General features: G+C 42.3%; 1 protein-coding gene across 3 annotated transcripts in view; it reads left to right on the top strand.

Moving 5' to 3' along the window:
- Nucleotides 1-2,324: 2,324 nt before the first annotated feature.
- UNC5D (unc-5 netrin receptor D) overlaps nt 2,325-22,266 on the top strand; it is a 603,365-nt gene continuing 583,423 nt past the window's right edge. For all 3 annotated transcript variants that reach the window (XM_060001381.1, XM_060001380.1, XM_060001379.1), the window contains exon 1: nt 2,325-2,723. In XM_060001381.1, the coding sequence (XP_059857364.1) occupies nt 2,621-2,723 (103 nt within the window). In that variant the 5' untranslated portion in view covers nt 2,325-2,620. The remainder of the gene's footprint in view (nt 2,724-22,266) is intronic.

Genomic DNA, 22,266 nt, shown 5'->3' with positions numbered 1-22,266 from the left:
GTGCTGGGTCTTAGTTGCTGCACAGGGGATCTTCCTTGTGGTGTGCGGGATCTTTAGTTTCAGCATGCAGGCTCTTAGTTGTGTCATGCAGGCTCTAGTTCCCTGACCAGGGATCGAACCGGGCCCCCTGCACTGGGGGCACGGAATCTTAACTGCTGGACCACCACAGAAGTCCCTGGTGCCTCATTCTTAATGTTCAGCCCCTTGGTTATGTGACCTTGGGCGAATCACTTCTCTACTCAGCCTGACTCTCCTTATCTGCCCAACAGGGATAATAGTACCTGACTTCCTGGGTTCGCTTCTGCTCTAAAAAACAACAACAATTACATATAACAAATATTTCTATGCATAACAAAATATATATTTGTATATGTATATGTGTGTGCGTATGTATATATATCCCATTCCTTGAGCAGCGTATGTATTCAAAGGTTCTTAGTTTCCTTCCTTCTCTCTTAACTGTCATCACAATTTTACTTGACTTATTAATCTCACTTATTAACTTTATTAGCTCATCTATTTCCTAGATGTTTTTTCAAAATAAATTTGTTTTTACTTTTGCTCCCCTTTGGAGACAGTAGTAATACTTAAGTACTATTTTGGAGAAACACAGTAATTCCCTTTTCTTTCTTTTCTCTTTTTTTTCTTAAAGAAAATACTCATTTATGATATAACTGCCACATGGTCTTGAAGAATAAAGAAAGTCAGAGGATGAATGACTATTTTCCAGAGGACAGGTAAAGCATATTTGGTAGATTAATTCCCAGTTCACCTTCTCAGAGGAAAAGGACAAAACCCTCATTTACCAAGATTCTAAAGAGATTTTCAGGCGAGTCCCTAGCCCACCCCACATCAGTCTTTGCTTTGAAGCCTTCATTCCCCAGAGCTTGGTTTTCTTGACCAGGTCCCAAACCTTTTATTGAGGGTAAGAAGACCGGAGGAAGCAATTGCTGACAGTCACGTGTCTGGTGGCACTCAGGAGAGGGATGGCATATGTGCTTATCAGGGAATCAATCTTTCTGCCTATCATCCTCTTTTTCCTAGGAAGAAAGCGACTTAGCGCAATTACCTCATCCAGAACTATTACCTCACTTTAAACTGTTTATTCTCCAGAGAAACGAGTTTCGAGTCAGGTGGTTCTTTGACCAGAGAGAGGGACTTTTTGAAAGTACTGTATTGATATTGACTGTGGGCCGTGGGGAGGTGTTGGGAACGCTGTCTTTCTTTCAAACCAAGATTTCATTTTCTATTGGGGTCCACCAGGCAAAAGGGGACACATATTCTGACCAGCTGAGTTCTGGCATCATTCTGGGGGCTCGAATATGTTGCTCTATGGAGCCTTGAACTCAGGGCCAACCCCCCAAGTGTGTTCTTTGCTCTGAAACTGTGTGGCCCGAGGCAATCTCTCTTAAATGACTCCTTCTGCAAATGGGAGAGTAAGAGGCAACCGGGAGGTACTTTCAAAAGCAGGGAAATGAAGATTTGACAACCCATTCAAAACAAACCACACTTTTAAGAAAAGTCTTTCCTTCTCATGACAAAGGCCCAGCACGACTTCCTTTCCCAGATACTTAGGAGGAAGGCAATTGCCAGGGCCCAGATTTAAACGAAACAGGAGCCATCAGAAACGAAAGAGCTTTTCTGAAAATTTGGGCGCTTCCTGGGTGATTAGGACCACAGACAAGGGAATTGGGGAAAAAAAGAAAAAATAAAAATCGATCACATACCCCTCATGCACCCGTGACTTCCCCACCTCTTTATGTACATGCATGCACATTTAGCTTAGTGGCAATAATGGGTTTATTCCGGTGCTATTTTTTTCCCACTTGGCATTTGTCTTTTTTTTTTTTTTGAATTTTTCTGGAGTGGTGTCTGGTCTGATTTTAAAAAATGTAAGCAAGAGGGGCAGGGCTGTGAAAGAGCTCAAAGTTGAACGAAACAGTGGTTTGCAGGAAGCAGCAGACTCAGGCTGCCGAGATGCCCACATATTTCTGCGCTGGGTTCGCCTCCAACAGGCCCGCAGGCTTTGCTCCCATCTTGGGGCGAGCGTGACCTCCGCAAGCCCAGCGGCGGTCCTGCTCCCGAGCTCGCGGAGGCACCTGGGGTCGCGCGCAGCCGCCGCGGGGCTCACCTGCGCCTCCCTGCCGCCAGCCCCGCCCCGCCCCGCCCCGCGCCGCCCGCCCGCCCGCCGCCGCCGCCGCCGCCCCGCCCCGGCCCGGCTCATTGGTTGCCTCTCGGAGGGGAGGAGAAGGGGCGGCTTCTGGGAGGGGGGGTCTCATTAGCCTTGCGGGCTCCTTCCTCCGCTCCCTAGTCCGGAACCCGGCGGCGGCTGGAACACCGCGAGCGGGCAGTGCGGCAGGGACGGCGGGTGACTCGGGCAGTGACCGTGGCGGCAGCGGTCGCCCCGCCGTGGGAGGCTATGGGGACGCGCGCATCTTCTGGGTGCCCAGCGCGCGGCGGCTCGGAGCGCCCTGCCCTGCTGCTGTAGGGAGCGGCGGTGGAGCAGTCACTCGCCGAAGCCCCCCGGGACCCACTTGCTTTGGCCCCTGGCTCTCAGTGCCTTTCTCCCGGGCTGCCGGCGCGCAGAAGAGGATCCGTACTCCCGAGCGGGGCAAGCAGCATGCGGAGAGCGGCCGCCGCAAGAGGAGGCGCTGGAGGGGCGCGCCGGTGGCTCCCTTGGCTGGGGCTCTGCTTCTGGGCGGCGGGGGCTGCGGCTGCCCGAGGTAAGCGCGGGGTCTAGCGGGAGGCGGAGCCGGGGGCGAGGCGGCCGAGCGGGACCCGCACCTATGGCGTTGGCTTCCCAAGTTGCGCCCTGCACCTCTCCGCGCGCTGAGCGCAGCGGGGTGGGACTCGGGCGGAGGACCTCCGAGGGGACCACTGTCTCCCACCCCAAGTTCGCGATCAGCCGCAGCCCTACAGGTTGCTGGGACCGGGACCCCTACCCTTCTTTTCCTCTCGTCGTTTGCTGTATTTTCCGAGCCCTCCCCAATTGCTGCAGACTGGAGTCCCCACCTCTTCACTCCAATCTCGCTCCCCCCAGTCCTCTTCCTTCCGTGGCGAGATCGTTCACGGGTGGGCGCCCGTAGGGGTGTCCGAGAGTTCCTTGGGAGGGGCGCCGGGTGATGAGAGTCTCTGGAGGGTGCGCTTGAATGGAGAGGGCGCCTTTTCTCTGGGGGAGCAGCGCCCAGGCTGAAGTCCGCGAAGCTCGACACCTCTCGGGCGACAGCAGCCCGAGGTCCTGGGCAGCAGTGGGCTTGCTTTCGAGGAGGCCGCGGTGTGCGGGAGCTCGGGAGAGCGGCGTGCACCTTCCGCGTTTAACTACGCCGGCAGTGCCCCGCCGGGTTAGCAGTTGGCCCGAGGCCGCCCACCCGGCGCCTCCTCTCCCTGCCCGGTGCCGGCTCCAGTCCGGGAGCTCGTGAGCGCGGGGACCCCTGAGCGGCTGGGAAGCCGCAGCTTCTTTCCGACTTAGAAACGTAGACCCCATTTTTCCTGGATCCTCTGGACTCCGGCAGAGTGACATTCTGCACCTGGTTTCAGCTCCACCTTGAGCGAGGACTGGAAGCATGAACCTAAAACCGCGGACTTGCTTTGAAGCTGATCAGAGGCAGTTTTACACGTAGCTTGAGGACTGTGGCTTTACCCTTGAAATCATCCGGAAGCTCTTCCTTCCCGCTCTTTCTTTATTCCTAGGTGTCATCCATTAGGCTTAGAATTTGTAATTGCCTTAAATGATTTACCTAACGCTTGACTGGTGAGGGGTGAAACTGATCTGCCCACCTTACCTCTACCTTGAACGTATTGTGAGTAGCCGGGAGACAGGAAAGGGTGGAAAGGGTTGAGGACGATCACAGAAAAACCAGTGTAATCTCATTTTTATAAAAGCTAACGGTGTGTTAAAAGCAGTCGTGCTGTCTGGAATGAAGAATAAAAAAAAGAAAAAAGTGGATAGAGGTTTTTCCCTTTTATGATCCTGTTCAGTGACTATTTGCATTTCATTTCCTGAAAAGTTTTTGTTTTTTGTGTTTTTTTAAATGGAGCAGGCTTTTTAAAAAGCAGGAAAGGTTTAAAAATGAGCCTCAAGTGATTGCACACACTAGGTGATGGTGAAGCATAGTTCTTTTCCTCGCTGGGAGAAACACAAGCTTCAGCCATTTAATTTACTACAGAGAATGCCTCCTTGCAAAGTCAGCTCTGAGTTGTTTTTAATACACTATTAGGGGGGAAAGCGGGCCTTTTCTGAGTGTTGATGTAAATGTCTGAGTTTCCACTTGCTGTTCTATGCTGAATACCTAAGAGTGACTGACTCCACATACTGACCCTTGGAATTTGGTTGGTGGGGCTGTCTTGAAGCCAGCTTGAAACAAGAGGTGTGGACCTGCCAAAAGCCTCTTGGATGGAGTTTTGCTGGCTGTGAAACTAAGGCTAGCACCTCCTGTCTGCAAGCTGTTCTTCAAAGGACTCCTGGAAAACACACTGTACACTCCGCAGGCTTATTTACAACAAATGTCTTGCACAGATCATAGTAATGTTCAAGACACATGGAGTGGAGCAGTACATCTGACTAATATTTCCCTTGTGTTTTACTTTCTGGGGCAGAAAGCCTGTTACCTTTAGCACCTGTCAGAGATTCCCCAAGAAATGAGCAGTAAACAGGCTATAAAATCTGTGAAGCCACATAACCTGGCTTGGGACAGGTGGGTACAATTAGGGTTTTCAGAACAAAGGGCGCGTTTCAAAGTTATTTAAGTTCTCCCAGCTCAGGAAGGTGCCCCCTCATTAAAAGCAAGATGAGATGCACCCAGGGGACATGTTTGCTGAGTAGTTTTACCGCATTCTCTGGGGTTGGCTCTACAGTGTTCTTACTTATCCAAGTAAATAGTTTTTTTGTTCTACAAGCCTTTTCATGTTGATCTGAACCAAGGTACTCCGCCTTCCCGAAACAACAGGATAGACAGAACTATGCCATTTGCTTTGATTATATTAAGAAGATTGAACAATTCAGTAGCCATTTCTTTACAATTATCATTTATTTGTTTCCAAGATCATTGTACCAACTCCTTTTTTTCCCCTTTTCTTTCCCTCCATACCTAATGTAAAAACCCTCTGAAAATTGCAACGAGATTTCAGATGATTTTGGCTTTGAATGTCCTCAGCGAGGAAAATACACGGGGCAAGGGACTGCCTGCAGAAACTAGTAGTGGCCCAAGGAGCCATGTTCTGGTTCCCTCCTTTGTAAGCTAGACTTAATTCTTGAGATTTATGTACTTGATGGATAGCATACTTACTGTAAGGAAAGCGCTTGGGTACCATGATTACCGTATATTTTAACACTTTCCAAGTTAAAAGAAGGGGGTTTAAAAGTTATTCATGACCTGCCAAGTGCTAATTGAATCCACATCATGTCACACTGATTTGTTTTTGTTCTTTGAAAAAAGGGAGCGCTGCTGTGGATCCGGTTGTGATTCCTCTATTAGATACTGTACACAGATATCCCAGCCTGAAGGCAGGGAGGAAGATGATCTCAGCTGGGCTGAGCTTTCACACAAGTCCTCCTTTTAAAAATTTTCGCGGACAATGAAATCTTCCTTATGGTAACCATAGTGATGCATTAAGGGCAAGAGAAATACATCTGTTTTATAGGCACAGTAGGGTCGCATGGTTCACGCATACTTAAATCCATCTACCTACCTCGTTCCTGCAGTTTTATATCTATGTTCACTCTCTCCTTAACGAACATAATGACTGCCTCCACCACCCCGCATTCTGTTTCTTTTTCCTCCAGAATCTTCCCCTCCAAAGGGCTATAAGAAAAGAGCCTTTTCTTGTAATTTCTTGGTGGGTTTTCCTTTTTGTGACTCTTGGGTTGTACTCTTTGTTTGAGCAGTCCGGTGGTATCTTTTTTTCCTGCCTGACAAAGGGTTCTGCTCAAGAAATCTCTTAAGTATCTCAGCTGATAAGAAGAGATTCATTGTTCTTACCTGACCCTATAGTGGCAGCATCTGTCACCCTTTTTCATAATCTTACCAGGAAAAATAGTAATGTCAGCCTTCCATTCTTCCTCACTCTTTGAGTGACCCATCTGTGGGTCTCTGGTTCTTTAAGTGGTACCCCATAGGTTGGGGAAACCTATGGAACCCCAGGAATCCTCCGTGAGTTCCATCAAAACTCTATGACTGAGCGGGTCTCGTAGTTCTAGACCCCACTGTCTTAGTAGTTAGGGAAGAAGCACTTTTCTGTCCGTTGCCTCAATGGCTTGTAAATGTTTTATCATCCTCCTTCTACCAAATAAGGACCCAACTTGAAATACTGCCAACTTTCAAGGTTTAACAAGAAATTGGTTGTTCAGGAGATAATGACTATTTGATATCACTCCCTCGGGTCTTTCTTTCTTTTTAAAATATGGAGGCTGGGGACCCAGACCATACATGTTACAGTCTAATCCCGAAGACCAAGTGTATGAAGAAAGATTTATTCCATAACATTCTCTTAAGGAAGGTGGTGGTGGTGATGCAGGATGTCCTCTTAAGCGGCAGGCACAGATGTTCACAGAGAGCCCGGATGTGTCCCCCTCCTTGATTATACCTTTGCCATTAATTCTGATTGTCCCGTACACTGGGCAGTGCTCCTTGACCAGCCGTGTCATTGTCTTCTGTCCTCCTTATTCTGCCACCTTCATGAACTAACAGCATGACCGAATAACCAAGGGGGACTTACCTCTGTTGTTCTTGGCCGCATGCTCTAGGGAAAGACGCTTGTTTGCGCACCCAGTCATTCGCTTCATGGCCACCACTGGCATGAGACCTGTCATCGTGTTGCTGCCACTCTCTGTGTTATGCCTGTTCCTTAAGAGAAGGCATTTGTGCAGTCTTGCTTGACTATTAGATAATAATAGTAATGACTGTCTTTAGCAGGCGCCATTCATTACTCTAAAGAGTTTTACACACATTAACTTACATAATCCTTAAAGTAACTTAACATAACTTAAAATAACTCTTTGAGGTGAGCACTCTTATTATCCTCCTTTTGAAGATAGCAGAAGAGCTGCACAGAGAAGGTAAGTACCTCGCTCAAGGCCGCGGAGTTAGTATGTGGTGGCGCCTGGATTTGAACCTATACAATCCGACTCCAGAGCCCACGATAAAGACGCTTTTCTAAACTGTGCCGAAACAAAATGAGTCTGGTATTTTGGTGACATAAGTACTAAAATTATATCTCTATAACTCTGAGACTTGGAGGAGAATTTAGAGGAGCTTAAATAAATCTATAAATGTATTCAGATACGTCTCAGAGATTTATGTTGTGCGCAAACAGCCACCCTCTCACCATTCAGCTTAATATACTTTGGGATCAGATTCACACTTAAAATTCTGAGTGCCAGCTTCTAATATGATAGCTTGCTTTTCCCCCCCGGTTTTGAATTTCAGCACAAAATATTACTTTGAATACGCCATCCATGGAGTGGCAGAACCCGAGAGACTATTTGTTGCCTGTCTTGTATTTTTAGCCTTGTTTGCCGGGGAAATGTGAAGCATGAGATTTGAGAATAGATTGTTAACACCAGAGGCTGCTGTTTCTGCTGTTTTGGGTACTCCTCCTGCGGCTCTTGCAAGGCAGATGGCTAGATTCATTTCCAGAAAATAGATATTCGTTCTATTTTGCATTTCCACTTTGAAACGAACTTTTAATTGTTTGTACCACATTGCGGTGTATGCTCTTACTGTGAGCATACACATGCTGTGCGTAGATAGTTTTCAGAATTAGGCGGATGTTAATGTATTTCAGTTTGGACCCCATGAGAAATCCACTGCACACTCTCTTGTGCTTTTGGAGGATTTCTTTGGAAAGTGGGTTTGTGTGCAGGACAGTGTGGACCGCATATGTTGTTCTCAGCACCCCTGCCCCCTCTGGACTTCACTGGACTGAGAAATTAGGGGCAGAAGTATTCGGGTTGTGTTGATGGGGCTACAGTAGAAACCAAAACACGTAGTACTCTTCTCGGCTTACGTGGGACCACAACAGGATGTAAAATATTTCCTAATATTGTTTCCAAGAGGACAAGAGTACAGGGAGGCCTGCATTTTTCCTATATGATCAGTTTCTTCTGACAGTTTCCTTCCTAATTAAGAAAGCTGGAAGCCAAAAGCTGTCTTCCAAGTGAAGTCAGTAACAGCCTCACTTAATGCAGATACTGACTTTCTGCCCCTAAATTTCTGGTTCATAAAATGCAAAAGAGCCTTCCTCCCCAGAAAGGGAGACCTTGGCACTTAAGTGTATGTTTCCACTTGAACCTGGCCTTGTAAGGCTGGGAGGAATAATATGGGGTAATTTCACCACAACACCGAGGAACTTGGCTCAGGATGGACTTTACAAGATGCATTGTTTTGCTGATTGAATGGTGTAATTTCTCCCTCAGGTAAGTCCAAGGGAAAATGACATTGCAGACGTCCCAGAAGGTAAGTGATTGGCAGACACGCAAAGGAAGCAGGAGGTACTAGAGGCTAAAGTGAAGTCATCCTGACTACTTCAAGGGTCCAACCAACACTGGAATAACTACGCTTAATATCATTCATAGATTTTACTCACTTACTATAAAAGCAAATGTATTTACTAAATATTGGACTAGAAGATTTGCCTGTAAAGAAATTTGTGGCATGCCTTTTAGAGTTGTTTGCAGGTGATTGGTGGTTTCTGCCTCGTCACAGTACTTATTTAGTAGTTAGCATCTTTATTTGAATTTAATTTAATAAAAGCTACTGGAAGAGGAAGGGAAACCCAATGATCTTGGGTTATGAAAGCTAAGCTGGTAATATTTGAAACATACAAATCAGGGCTTTTCAGATGTTAATGTGCATTTGAATCACTGTAGATCTTGTTAAAATGCACATTCTGATTTGGTAAATCTGGGGAGGGGCCTGAGAGCCTGCATTTCTAACAAACTTCTAGATGACACCATCTGACCACACTTTGAGTAGCAGGGTCATGGATGACAATAATTCAAGTTTTGGGGGTTTGTTTTTGATTTTTAATATTGATTTTCACTTGGAAGCCAGTACGAAGTGGAATTCTATGTAACAATATTGTAAACGTGACAGAAGAATAGGCAAAGACAAATGTCACTTTTAACACACAAAAACCTAGAGCTACTCATAAAACAAATAGACATTCTGGGAGTACCATTCCGATGTAATATAGCGTCTTGCTTCCGGCATTCGTAAAGATGGATGCAGTATTTTCAAAGGCTTGGATTTTATTTTGAAGTAATTGAGGACTTACGTCTGCATCTACTTCATTTCTGTAAGAAAGAGGAAACTGAGTCCCCCAGAAGTTGAACAGTTTGCCCAAAGTCAGATTTTTGCTAAGCTTCTACCCCCTTTTATCTTCCTGTATCTCTTGCCTGGCGCTGCACTTAAAAACGATCCCGAGTTCAGGATATTGAGAGAGCGAGGCTACACTTAAGGAAGAGGTAGAACAAAAACAGTTGGTTAGAAACAAAAACAGAGGAATGTTCACATGGGATAGGGATGCTCGCCAAGGAGCTGGATCCTTGTTGTCTCAACATGGTGTGGGACTAGGTTGTGGGTCCTTCCTTGCTGCTGGACACTTATGTCTACTTGGCAATGCCCATCATGCTTACTGTTAACTTACCCAGCACCTGGAGGTGCTGGTCCCATAACACATGCTAAACAATCATTTTTACTCTAAGCTTATTGCGTTAAGGTATAAATAATATTGAGGATAACATTGCTAAAATTTACTCAATATGGTGCTGAAACATTCAGGAAAATTAGTTGCCAGAAGAAATTAAATAACTGTAAGAGGGTTTTACATTCCCGCCCCCCAACAGATTGAAAAGCCTACGTCCCTAGATAGATTATTCTACAAAGACGATTAAGTGTAAGATGTGACACTATCATGGATGGCTCTTTTGCATAATAATTCATTTGCATGGAATTCGACATTTTTCAGGTGCATTCACAGTTTGGATTGTTTTGGATTTTTACATTCACCCTGATGTTGAACAGAGGATGAAATTAAGGTTTAGAGGTTTTTTCAACCAAGGTTAGACAGAGAGCCACAACTAGTACTAGGACCAGCAGCTGAGTGTCCAGATGGCTTCTGGGCCTTTTTGACTATGAGGTCGTTCTATTTTATTACCAAATAGATTGGTTGCACTTAAGTTGGACCATACAACATTCTGCTCACATGGTATTTGAGACAGGGCATGGGTACATGAACACGTGTGACAGAGAAAGAAACGAGTGCAAAATTTCAGTGATACCGTGTTGGCTTCTGGGTTTATGTGGTGGTAGGTTTCTCATGGTTATGAACAGAAGTGGTGTCATCTGGAAGAGGGGATGGTAGGAAATGTGGCAGCAGTGGTTTGAGGCAAGTAAAATTGTGAGTATATGAAAAATGGTATACTGTGGTATGGCCTAAGGGGTATGGAAAAAGTTCTGAGGAATTTGCTGAGCTATAGTATTTTCTTTTTTTAAAAAAAAATTATTAAATTTATTTTATTTTTGGCTGCATTGGGTCTTCGTTACTGCACGGGCTTTCTCTAGTTGTAGCAAGCGGGGGCTACTCTTCATTGCGGTGCATGGGCTTCTCATTGCGGTGGCTTCTCTTGTTGCGGAGCACAGGCTCTAGGCGCATGGGCTTCATTAGTTGTAGCACGTGGGCTAAGTAGTTGTGGCTCACGGGCTCTAGAGCACAGGCTCAGTAGTTGTGGCGCACGGGCTTAGTTGCTCCGCGGCATGTGGGATCTTCCCGGACCAGGGCTCGAACCCGTGTCCCCTGCGTTGGCAGGCGGATTCTTAACCACTGTGCCACCAGGGGAGTCCCATGTTTTCTTAAAAACAACAAAGGATTTAAAATTTAGTTCATTAAATAAAAATCACAATTAGTTCTGCAGTTTTATTTTAAAGTTGTCATTACAGACACTCTTTAGAAATATGGTACTGGCTTCATAATCTGCATCACTTTCTAAATACTTTGTCTTTATTCTTTTTTTTTTTTAATTTATTTATTTATTTTTGGCTGCATTTGGTCTTCGTTGCTGCGTGTGGGCTTTCTCTAGTTGCAGCGAGCGGGGGCTACTCTTCGTTGCAGTGCATGGACTTCTCATTGCGGTGACTTCACTTGTTGTGGAGCACGGACTCTAGCCATGTGGGCTTCAGTAGTTGTGGCTCCCGGGCTCTAGAGCTCAGGCTCAGGAGTTGTGGTGCCCCGGCTTAGCTGCTCCGAGGCATGTGGGATCTTCCCGGACCAGGGCACGAACCCGTGTCCCCTGCATCGGCAGGCAGACTATCAACCACTGCGCCACCAGGGAAGCCCTGTCTTTATTCTTAACTTTGTGCTTTATTTTTTCTTCCTGTATGTAGTTGCGGAACAAGGTTAAAGTATTTTAATTGGTATTTGGAAGGTGTGTGGTGGCACAGTGCATTTGGAGTTGCGATAATAATTTTCATCAAAGTGTCTTTAAGAATTATCTAACCTATTTTAGAAAGAAATAGAAAAAAATACAGACCTCAAAATAAAGTTCTTTGCCAGAGAAATATGTGTGTTGTAGGCCTTTTGAAAGGAGCTGAGGAGATTGTAACTGTCCTTCATCCGAATAGGTGACCCCTGTATCTCTCTCAGCCTAGGGACCAGCAGCTACAGTGATTGCCGGCAGCTTGCATCAGGAAATTTCCAAAGTTGTCTCCCATAAAAAAAAAAAAAAAAAAAGCAAAGTCAGGAGGTTCACAGGTTTTGTCAGTGTGAGGTGTGTGGGTGGGATGTAAGTGTTTGGGGGTTTGCTTTAAAGAAAGAAAGGTTTTTAAAATGTTTGTCATTTTTTTCTCACCTTGGAGAAAACAAACAAACAAACAAAACAAACCCACCCACCCCAAATACAAAACTGAAAACTAAAACCCATTGGCTGTTTTCTCAAGTTTAGCAGACAGCTTGAAATGTACATCCGTCTCGGATAGCAATGTGAAAAGACAGCTCTCCCGTGTCATATCCTGCAGCAGACAACACCATTACTTGTGCAGCCAGTTACTAATAATTGTCAAGGGGATAAGTGCTTAATGCATGGATATCTGTGTGTATGTATTATGTATTAGTAGAATGTCATATATCATCATTATGGCAAACTTACATCATTAAACTTCCATGCTGTTAATTTAAATGCCATTAGTAACACTTAAACTCGAGACGGAGACACAGTTTTGACTTGAAAGTTAGCTTCTTAATTTGAGCGCTCCCGTTTCTCTTTCTCCCTGGTCTCTCCCATCTAACCCCCAACTCTCAGTCTGCTCTTGCTTCCTGTCTCCTCAAGTCAAAACGGCCTTCCCGTTCCAGCAGTGTGGTGGGCTGCAAAGTTCAAGGCTACATGGCCTCCAACATGTCACTTTTTTTCTGGTTCCTTTTATTTCTTAAATGAGAAGAAGTAACGCAATTATCGTGAAAGCTCCTTCCTGCTCTAACATTTTATGATGCTGTGTATCGTTTTCAGTACCCTTTATTCATGGTATTTTTTTTTAATCATTTCAGGAAGCATTTCTTGGCATTTTAAATAGGCATCAAAACCTTCGATAACAAATACTCTGAAAGTAGAATTTTCAGGACAAGTTTGTAGGACTTCAAGAATGATGCTGGTGAGCCTTGGCTTTAGCGTTTTTAAGAATGCATCTTCAATAAAAGAAGTGTAATTTTATGTATCGGTTTCTCTTAAATCAGTGGTTGTACACTAATGCATACGTATGCTGCTACAGCAGCAGAAGTGGGATGGATGGGAAAGGACCGCGGGGGCTGGAATCCTCCACGGCAGCCCAGTGTTGCCCAGTTGGGTGCGTGGGCCCATGGTTGCTCGATTGACTTTTTCTTTTTTAGCAGAAACCACCTCTATGCTATCTCATGGTAAATTTCCAGATTTGAACTCTTCTCACATCATTTTAATAAAACACCTTTAGTTTAAGCAAGAGTCACAAGATACAGCACTCAACCTTCCAGTGTGTCTCAAGTCAGTGACTTTTTCCACCTTTTGTTAAGAGATTTAAAGGATCAGGGAGTCAGTTGGTCCTCATTTTCAATCATTGTCTTTGAGCTCTGCCTATAAAGCTTTTTCTACCTTTGTGAAGGAGCACACTGTCTATTGTCTTCCCTTCCTCTCTTGTCCTCGTGATTTGATGACCATCTCTAGTGTTGTGTTTGGGTAGCTTTTTCTTTTTGTGTATGTATCGTAGTTTTGGGGTTTGCTGTTTCCATAAGGTTTGGTAGTCTATATAGGTACAAGGTTGTTTTAAGTTGCTGGTCTCTTTCCCGCCTAGAGAAGTTCCTTTAGCATTTGAGGAGCGTTGCCTAAAAGCGGAAGATCAAAAGATCAAAAGTATTTGAGTGGCCTTTTATTTAACATATGAAAAACACTAATTTGATCACTGAGTTTCTGTGTGCCTCTCTATCCCATTTGTAAAGAAGAATCATACAATTATATTGCTGGGAAGGGCCCTAAAATTTCTAGGCTGAAGCTCAAATCTCTACATGGGCAACAAAAGTCTAGAGAAGCAGCGTAGCTTGCTGGACTTGTAGGAGGTCATTTCTGTCAGTGTTTGCCCATGAACCCAGATCTTCATTTTTTCAATGTTGTTCTTGCCCCTTCTCCTTTTCAGGCCCATAATAACAAAAGCAATTGATAGAGGCACCAAGGAAATCAAAAGAATGATACCAGAAGACTAAAGCCTATTGATCATTTTACACTTCTGTTAGAGGATGCTTTCCTTTTATTTAAAATGTTTATATTTTTCTAAATACCTTTGAAATAGGATAGATTTTTCATCTTTGGCACTGTTCTGAATCGTACAGTGTTGGGGCTGTGATCTGAGGGGCTCAAGTTGGTTCATTGTAGCAGAGCTGATGGATATTGTATTACATTATTATCTATATTACATCATCTATATCTACATTATAGGTTTATTTTGTGTTTTTATGGAATTTACAGTGAGTCAAGCTTTTGTTCCAATTACTTACCCTCTGCATCCTTGGTAACAATTTTGTTCAGTATGAATCTACTAGCAGACCCTAAATACTTTCTAAATATAATTATTAAAAAAAATCTATACATAGGATGAAGATAGTCACTTCTCTTTTACTGGGATGTTAGTGCCATGAGTTAGAACAGGAAACCTTATGCTTCACCCAAGGAAATAACTTCAGAACGGTATTTGCCACACAACTCCTAATTCTTATCTGGATAAGTAAATTACTTCCAATTTCCATTTTTCCCTGTTTAAATCTGGATTTTCATGTGTGACGAGAAGGTCACACTTTCCAGCTGGAATGCTAGGTCTGTTGTGATGAGGCGGTTTTATTCAAATGGATACAGTAGTTGGCCACTTAGAGGACCAGTAGGTGGAGAAGGTTTTAAAGATGCGCAAGCAATTGACTTACGCTTCGCAGAAAACTTCTGATGTTGGCAGCAGCTTGCCAGTGATACCCTCAAAAGGCCGTGAATTTGCATCCAAAGAGAGTGAGGATCTAATTTGAAAAGCCTCCGTTGCTTCTTCTCATGCATTCTCTGTTGTTCTTTATTTTAAAGCTGAGTTCTGCATTTCTGACGGTCGTGATAACTTGTAAAATGCAATCGCTGTAGTTGAGCTGAAGCTTATAAACCCCGGTGACCCTGTAATGATGATTATTCACTTTGAAGCCACCTTACTGGGAAAGTGTTAGATGTGGAGGGTGTCAAAAACTTCAGATTCTTGGCGATTAGTTGTCAAAATATTCAGGGTTTGGTTATTTTTAGCAGTTATCAGTGAAAGATCTTGCTGCTGGAAATGGTGATTAGGTTTTAAAGCTACAAATTCCCGGTCATCACCCAAAGCCATTACTTTTTTTTTTCAAACTCACAGAAAGGCTGACATCTTTAGTATTGTTGCCCGGGGTTAGGTGAGAAGATCACACAGACAGGTGCTTTGAATATGTGTGGCCATCAGTTTTTTAAGTTTAAAATTGATGTTTAATATTTAAACAGTTTTATTGAAACATAGTAGATTGAAAAATGAGCACCAAAAGTTTAATGTAACCCCCATTTAGAGAAATACGTGTGTTTGTAATTTAAACTTTGAAGAGAAGCTGATGCCAAGAACAGAACAGTTAAGCCATCTCAGAATAGTTGAGCCCAAATGTCAGGGGACAGGATCCACTGATATATATATTTTTTAAGTTCCTCAGGTTATTCTTAGTTTGGGAATCAAAGCCTGAGAGCCGCTGGTGTAATGGGTGGATTGACTGTGAGCAAATGTAGAAACTGATCTTCTTTTTTGAGATTTAGAGACAGCAAAGTGTAAGGGATAAAGGTGACCACCCATGTTTCTCCCTTGCACACCCCTCCACGTTAGGCGTTATATTTCCATGTTGGATCTCCGATGACTTGGATGAGTGAAACTGGATAATGGCACTCAACATTTCAGTCTTTAGGAGCTAGACTTTTTCTGCTAGGATGGAAGAACTTAGATATTCATGAAAGAGATGTGATGAAATAAGAAACATTACATAATCATGGAGAAGAGTTTTAAGAACCCAAGGTTGGAGGTTGCACCATGTTTCCCTTCTGAACAAAAGCACAGGGGCCCACAAATGGACATTCCTATTAATTCTCATCTAATATGTCTTAGGTCCAGGATGTAAATGATAAGTGATCACATTTATGAGTGGGTTAATAACTTTGTACTGGTCTTGGTGTCGGAAGGATGAAAGCAGTATAGTTCCTTACAGTGTAGGGCAGGGCCCCAGTCAGCACATTGTTGTTGACTAAGGAGTTGGGCGGGGACAGCTGGTGCCTCTTTGCTGTTTTAGGAAATGTGGCATAGGAATTCCAAATAAAGCAAATGTTTCTAATATGTCTGTTCACAACTGCCAACGTTCCCTATTTGTCTGTGAAATCAAAAGCAAGACATTTTGTGACCAGTTGTTGCACATGAGTTTAGTTTAAAAAAATCAATTTAAAATGGATATCTGTGCCCTTACCACCATATTAATAAACCATTATCAACACAACTCATTTGTATGTCTCTCTTTAACTCCCATCCCTCTGGTTCTCCTTCAAAAGTAATATTGCTTGAATTTTGTGCTTATCGTTTCCTGGTCTTTAAAACTATTTTACACAAATACGTATGTACTCCTAAACAGCGTTCACTTTTGCTTCTTTTTGACATATATTATAGTTTTCAGCAATTGTTTTTTTCACCCAGTATTAGGTTTCAGCTATGTTATTGGATGTACTATTGTTGAATCACTTCCCTCCTGTACAATATTTGATGCTGTGACTAAACCATAATTGACTTATTTTACTCTCAGTGACATTTGCCTTGTTTTCAGGTTGTTTTTTTCTCTTATGAAAAGCGCTACTAGGAACATTCATGTACACGTCAATGGCACCCACTTTTCAAGTGTTTCTCGTACATCTGAGAGTAGATTACTAAGACCCAGAGCATGAACATGTTAAATTTTCCAGATAATGCCAAAGCATTTTTCAGCCGTATGAGTTCCCATCACTTCACATCAGCCAACATTTGATATTTCCAGGCCTAGAGATTTCTGCTTATTTAGTGGGTATAATATGATTATCTCCACATGGACTTAATTTCCATATCCCTGATTACTAATGAAATTAAACATTGTTTCATTTATTTCATTGCCATTTATATTTCTTCTACAAAACACCTACTCAAGTCTTCTGCTCATTTTTTCTATTTGTTAATAGAAAATAATTAATTATTAAATTAATAATTTATTGAATTATAGGGAGCTTTAAATACACATATGTGTATGTGTATATATATGTGTATGTGTATATATGTGTATATATATATTTTTTTAGTAAGCTTTAATGTGTTAATGTGTGATTGGAATTTCTTCCCTCAGTTTTTTTTTTAACTTAATGGTATTTTCTGATGACTTGAATTTTTAATGTTAAGTTCTCATGAACTCAAGTTTTAATTTCGATGTAATCAATGTTATCAATGGTTTTATGCTCTTTTGTGTCATGCTTAGGAAATCTTGCCTGAATCTCATGAACTATATTCTCCTGTATTTCTTATAAAATTTTCTAGTTTTGGTCTTTCGTATTTATGCCTTTAATCGACCTAGGATAGATTTTTTTTTTCCGTGTGGAGTTTGAGTTAGGGATTTAATTTCATTCTTTCATGTGAATAACCAGTTGTCACAGAACCATTGAGGGGTCTCCCTCCTTTTTCTAATGATCTGCAGTGCCACCTTTGTAACGTGCGAAGGTTTCATAGATGCACGGGGATTTTTTAGTCTGGTGTTAAGTGTTCTTGCAATAGTTCCAGCAAACCTTTCTGGTTTTATTTTTTACTGCTTTTTCATGTAGCCTCTACTCATCTGGACTCCATGCTGTGCCTCAAAATTGTCCCATGATTTCCTTTGTCTTGTGCATTTTGTGCATTTCTTATACCTCTCATATCCTGCCTTATGCTATTGTTTCAGGTATATTTATTTCTCTTTTGCTTCACGTTGTATATCGGTTTTTGAAAGCAGGCTTTATGTTTTGTTCATCTTTGATACTTTTGAGCAGAAACTGGTGCCTTTTACTGAATAGCTATATGATAAACCATTGACCTAAATTGGGGTTTGGAATTGAAAGGATCTTAGAAATTATCCAGCCAGTCTCACTGGATTTGCCCACCTATGATCATTGGGATTTGCAAAGTTTAAATGCAACGCCCAAGGTCATATACCCTGGTGGGTCCCTGACTTTTTTTCTTGAGCTTATTCCAGAACATCTTTCACTTCAGTTCTTTGCCCATAGAACTGATAATATCAGATGCTGTCCAGAAGTAGGAACTAACATGAAGATACTGGAAAACAGGTGAAGACACCCACGTGGCAGGTCCATGACCCCTTGGCTGGTTGAGTCAGACAGTGATGTTCGGACATGCACGGACACGATGTTCACATCACGTGGAAATATCGAGCATCACCCAAGCAGCTCTGCTGACTCACATCCCTGGGCCTTTGTTCACCCTTCGTGTTCAACAGAACTGTTCTTACGGACCACTGTCCATGAGTCTCTGTACTCCTAGAGGTAAATCTCTTCTTGTTGAATGCTGTTTCCATACTTTGACATCACTTCTGTTCCTGCACCAGTCAGACCATATTTTAATTCTTTTTTTATGTCTTTCACTCTTGATTTTTATCACCTGAGGTCAGAGACTATTTTCTATTCTACTCTGTCTCCTCAGCACCTAGCACAGGGTTATATCTGCTCTAAGTTAGGTTTTTAAGATGTTCTATATGTGAAAATCAAACAAGCAAAAAACCAAAGCCTTCAAGTGAGCTTACAAATAAGTCCTGTCATTCCACCATTTAGATGTGTAATCTGGATGAAATCATTGTGCTTCCCCCGCCTAATAAAATATAAAAACTATAGGAAGGATAACCCACTTCCACAGTATTAGCTGTTATCACAGTAGTCCAAATTAGCTAAAGAACTTGATACACATCTTCAAAGATTCCTTGTCAGGGAGATATTGCTGGGGAAAAAAAGCATGCTAGGTTTGTGATTGAATGAGGTTGTACAGTTGGGCATTTGTATAATCAGAAGAGAACTTCAAGGCCCTAGGTATTTGGACTGAGGGTCCAAAACAGGGATAATTATAGGAAAAAAAAATGAAGAGAAGAGGGCACCAACTACAGATAGCCCTTTGGCCCAATGACTGGTCCTGGCAAGCGCATCTTGGGATGATCACACTTTTGGAGTGAGCGTTCCAAAGGAGGAATAGCATGGGGGACTCTCAATGTTTATTTCACCTGACTGTTTACTGCTGGGAGCTTCTGGGCAGGAGAACGTCCAGAAGCTAAGTCAGGAGGCCAGCAGGGCTGACAGCAGAACTTCTTGGAGCGGATGCTTTCTTCTCCACTCTTTTACTCACATGTGGGCTGCATGGTTAGATGAACACAACTAACGAGCCCAGGGGAGCTTTATTTGCATCTACTCCAAATAGCTTTTTTGGATGGAAGTTTTTTTTCTGACATAAAAATATTATATGCTCATTGTAAGAAGTTTGAAAATACAGGAAGGTCTTTTTTGTTGCTGAGGCAAGGAATAGCGTATTCAGGAAGCCGACAGACTGAGAAGATGGCGGACTAGTGTCCCTAAAAGACCGTCTTCTGGGAAAGTTTTAAAGAGAACGGAAATCCCCAACAGATCATCCAGAAAGGTGCTTCCACCTCAGGGGAGTTCTCACGGTGCCTCTCGTTGTCAGCAGGTGTCTGCTGTCCCTCCTATCCTTCATCTTTTGGAAAGAGGAACAACCAGTTACCCAAGTACTAAACCAGATATTTTAATTCTGCTCTTCCTGTCTTTTCGGAATGTTCACTTCTTGGTAGCAGACTCTGAGTACCTCTGTGACATATCTTCAGTGCTTTGGAAAATGTGAAATGATCACATATTTGTTATTTTTCAACCACTGACCAAAGCTAGTGGACACACACCCTTTGTAGTGCCCAAGATCACGGGTAGCAGGCTCTTCAGAAGAGTTACATAGCAGAGCTTTGTGTTAACTGAGCCAACTGAATAAGATGCACAATTATTTTTATCCCTCAGTATGAGAAGGGCACGGATTGAAGCACTACTTTGACATTCAGAACAGAGTTTTAAAATTTCTTGTTTTTGTTTTTTTTTTGTTTTTAACTCTCCCAAGATAGCTTTGAAGGATGGTTTTCCTATTCTCTGTATGTTACCACATACTGGTTTTATCTCCGCGTCAGAATGAATCAAACCTTGGCCAATATGTGTTCTTCTGACTACTGTAGACGTGAATAAATAGGGATACGATTTTTAGAATATTTATTGTTCTTATGTGTATGGAGGTTGTCTCAGTTGTGCTAACGCCTTGTCTCTAGGGAGCCAAGGGCAACAATAGCATTACATAGACTCAAATTATATTCTGCATTTTTTTTTTCTTGGAGTTGGATAGAAACAAACAATTGTATGGAATTTTCCTAGGCAAAATTAATTAAGATTAGAGCAATTAGTCATTGCCAGGTCCCCTTCCACCTTCTTCTTACTCTAATTTGTTAATAAAATGCATCTGATATAATTAAGATGTAGAAAATTAAAATCAGAAGACCGTGTTTTATGGTACGCCATGACTTCACATGTTCTCAGTTCATCCATCCCTCCATCCCTACCCTATCTCCTGGTCAAAGTACTTACCTCCAAAGTGAAAACGTCGACAGTTCCTAACTTTCAAAAGTGTTTCCCCCTAGATGTGTGTATATGTAATGGTATCAGAGTTCTGTTGCTGGTAGTTGTTTTTGTAGTGAGTTGAATGTCTGTTTGTGTTTCCTCATAAAATACCTTGATGACAGGGGCTGCTAGTTTTCTGAATCTTTGAATACTTGTTGTTTGGCCCGTTTTAGTAATTCAGAGAATACATGAATAGATGAATGGATGAATCGTTACCAACTACAATGGGTATTTGTGTGTTGGATGAGCTCTGGCTTGATAATTATATGTGGTAATGGTAATGTTTGCTGCGTGCCATCCATCATGCTAGAGGCTTAACATACATGTGCTTTAATTTCTACAACAGTCCTCTAAAGTAGGTGTTATTACCTGCTTTAGAAATAAGGAAATTAAAAGTCAAATATACGTATCCAAGTCCATACTTCCAGTAAGTGGGAGAGTAGCGATTTGGGCCCAGGTCAGTTTTCATTCTAGCGTGTAGATTCTTTCCTACTATCATGTCAGTGTACCTTCTAACTTTTAAGATGTGGGGTGTGTGTGTGTGTGTGTGTGTGTGTGTGTGTAGTGTGTATACACACACACACACACTGGAATATTACTCAGCCATAAAAAAGGATGAAATATGCCATTTGCAGCAACATGGATGGACCTAGAAATGATTATACTAAGTGAAGTAAGTCAGAGAAAGATAAATATCATATGATATCACTTATGTGGAATCTAAAAAGTAATACAAATGAATCTATATACAAAACAAACAGAGTCACAGACATGCAAAACAAATTTATGATTACCAATGGAGAGAGGGAGGGAGGGATAAATTAGGAGTATGAGATTAACAGATACAAACTACTATACATAAAATAGATAAGCAACAGGGACATACTATAGAGCACAGAAAACTATATTCAGTATTTTGTAATAACCTATAATGGAAAATAATCTAAAAAAAATATGTATCCGAATCACTTTGCTGTACACCTGAAACTTTAACACAATATTGTAAATCAACTATACTTCAATAAAAAAGTATTACATGAGTAGTACAAGAAATACTATTTGTATCCCCCAAAGTAGATTTTTGTCATTATAACGCATTAAAATAAATTTTAAATTAAAAAATGATGCTCTCCAACTTGATAACAAAGAAGATGTACATGAATATCCAGGATTCTTTGGATATAATACTTCCCTTAGAGCCAGCTACGGTTGGTTTTCCAAAGTACTCTTCCCGAATCACTGTGCTGTACACCTGAAACTAACACGATATTGTAAATCAACTATACTTCCATAAACAACAACAACAAAGTAGGTTTCCAAGCCACTTCTTCGTCACCACATATGACAGGGGTTTCCTAAGCAAATGTGTGTTGAAATCCATCTTCTTGGTTCTGTCTTTGGCTCCTGTCTCTGGTATCAGCAGTTTATAGATTACGCTTTTTCCTAATGTGTTAATGTCCTTGAATATCAGTCTTGCTTTCACCTTTGATAGTTTAAACGGTGAGCCTGGAAATGACAGCATCTGGCTCTCTGGGGCCTGGCTGGATGACAGACCCACTCTGCTGGTCTTATACTGGTTGGGACTGGACCCTACCTCATATGGTCCTTGCTGTCCTCAGGGCCTATCTGTTGCTTCCTGTATATTGAAAGGAAAATTGCAGCAGTAAGACCCCTGCCGTGGATATGGTATTATGTATGACTGACCTTGCTTTGGGCAAAGAGTGTGCATGCGTTGATGTACAAACTAATAATAGTTGGCAATATTAATTATAGGCCAAATGATCACCTCAGGTAAAATTAGTAACCTGCGTTTCTAACGGGGCTTTCATTGCTGAGATTCACTAATAGAATTAACCCCATTGGTGTGTACTTGGGCAGGAGAACTAACATGTGTTCAGCACAGCCATGTATCGTGCTGGCCAGATTATAGGACCTTTTAAATTTAGTCCTCAAGGGGAACAAGTTGAGGTTATAGAGAAGGAAATAAAGTTGGAAGGCATTAACTAGCTTTT

Source organism: Delphinus delphis, chromosome 21 (genome assembly GCF_949987515.2).
Source record: "Delphinus delphis chromosome 21, mDelDel1.2, whole genome shotgun sequence".
NCBI lineage: Eukaryota > Metazoa > Chordata > Mammalia > Artiodactyla > Delphinidae > Delphinus > Delphinus delphis.
Note: the sequence above shows the minus strand (reverse complement) of the source record. Positions and strands in the feature narration are given on the sequence as shown.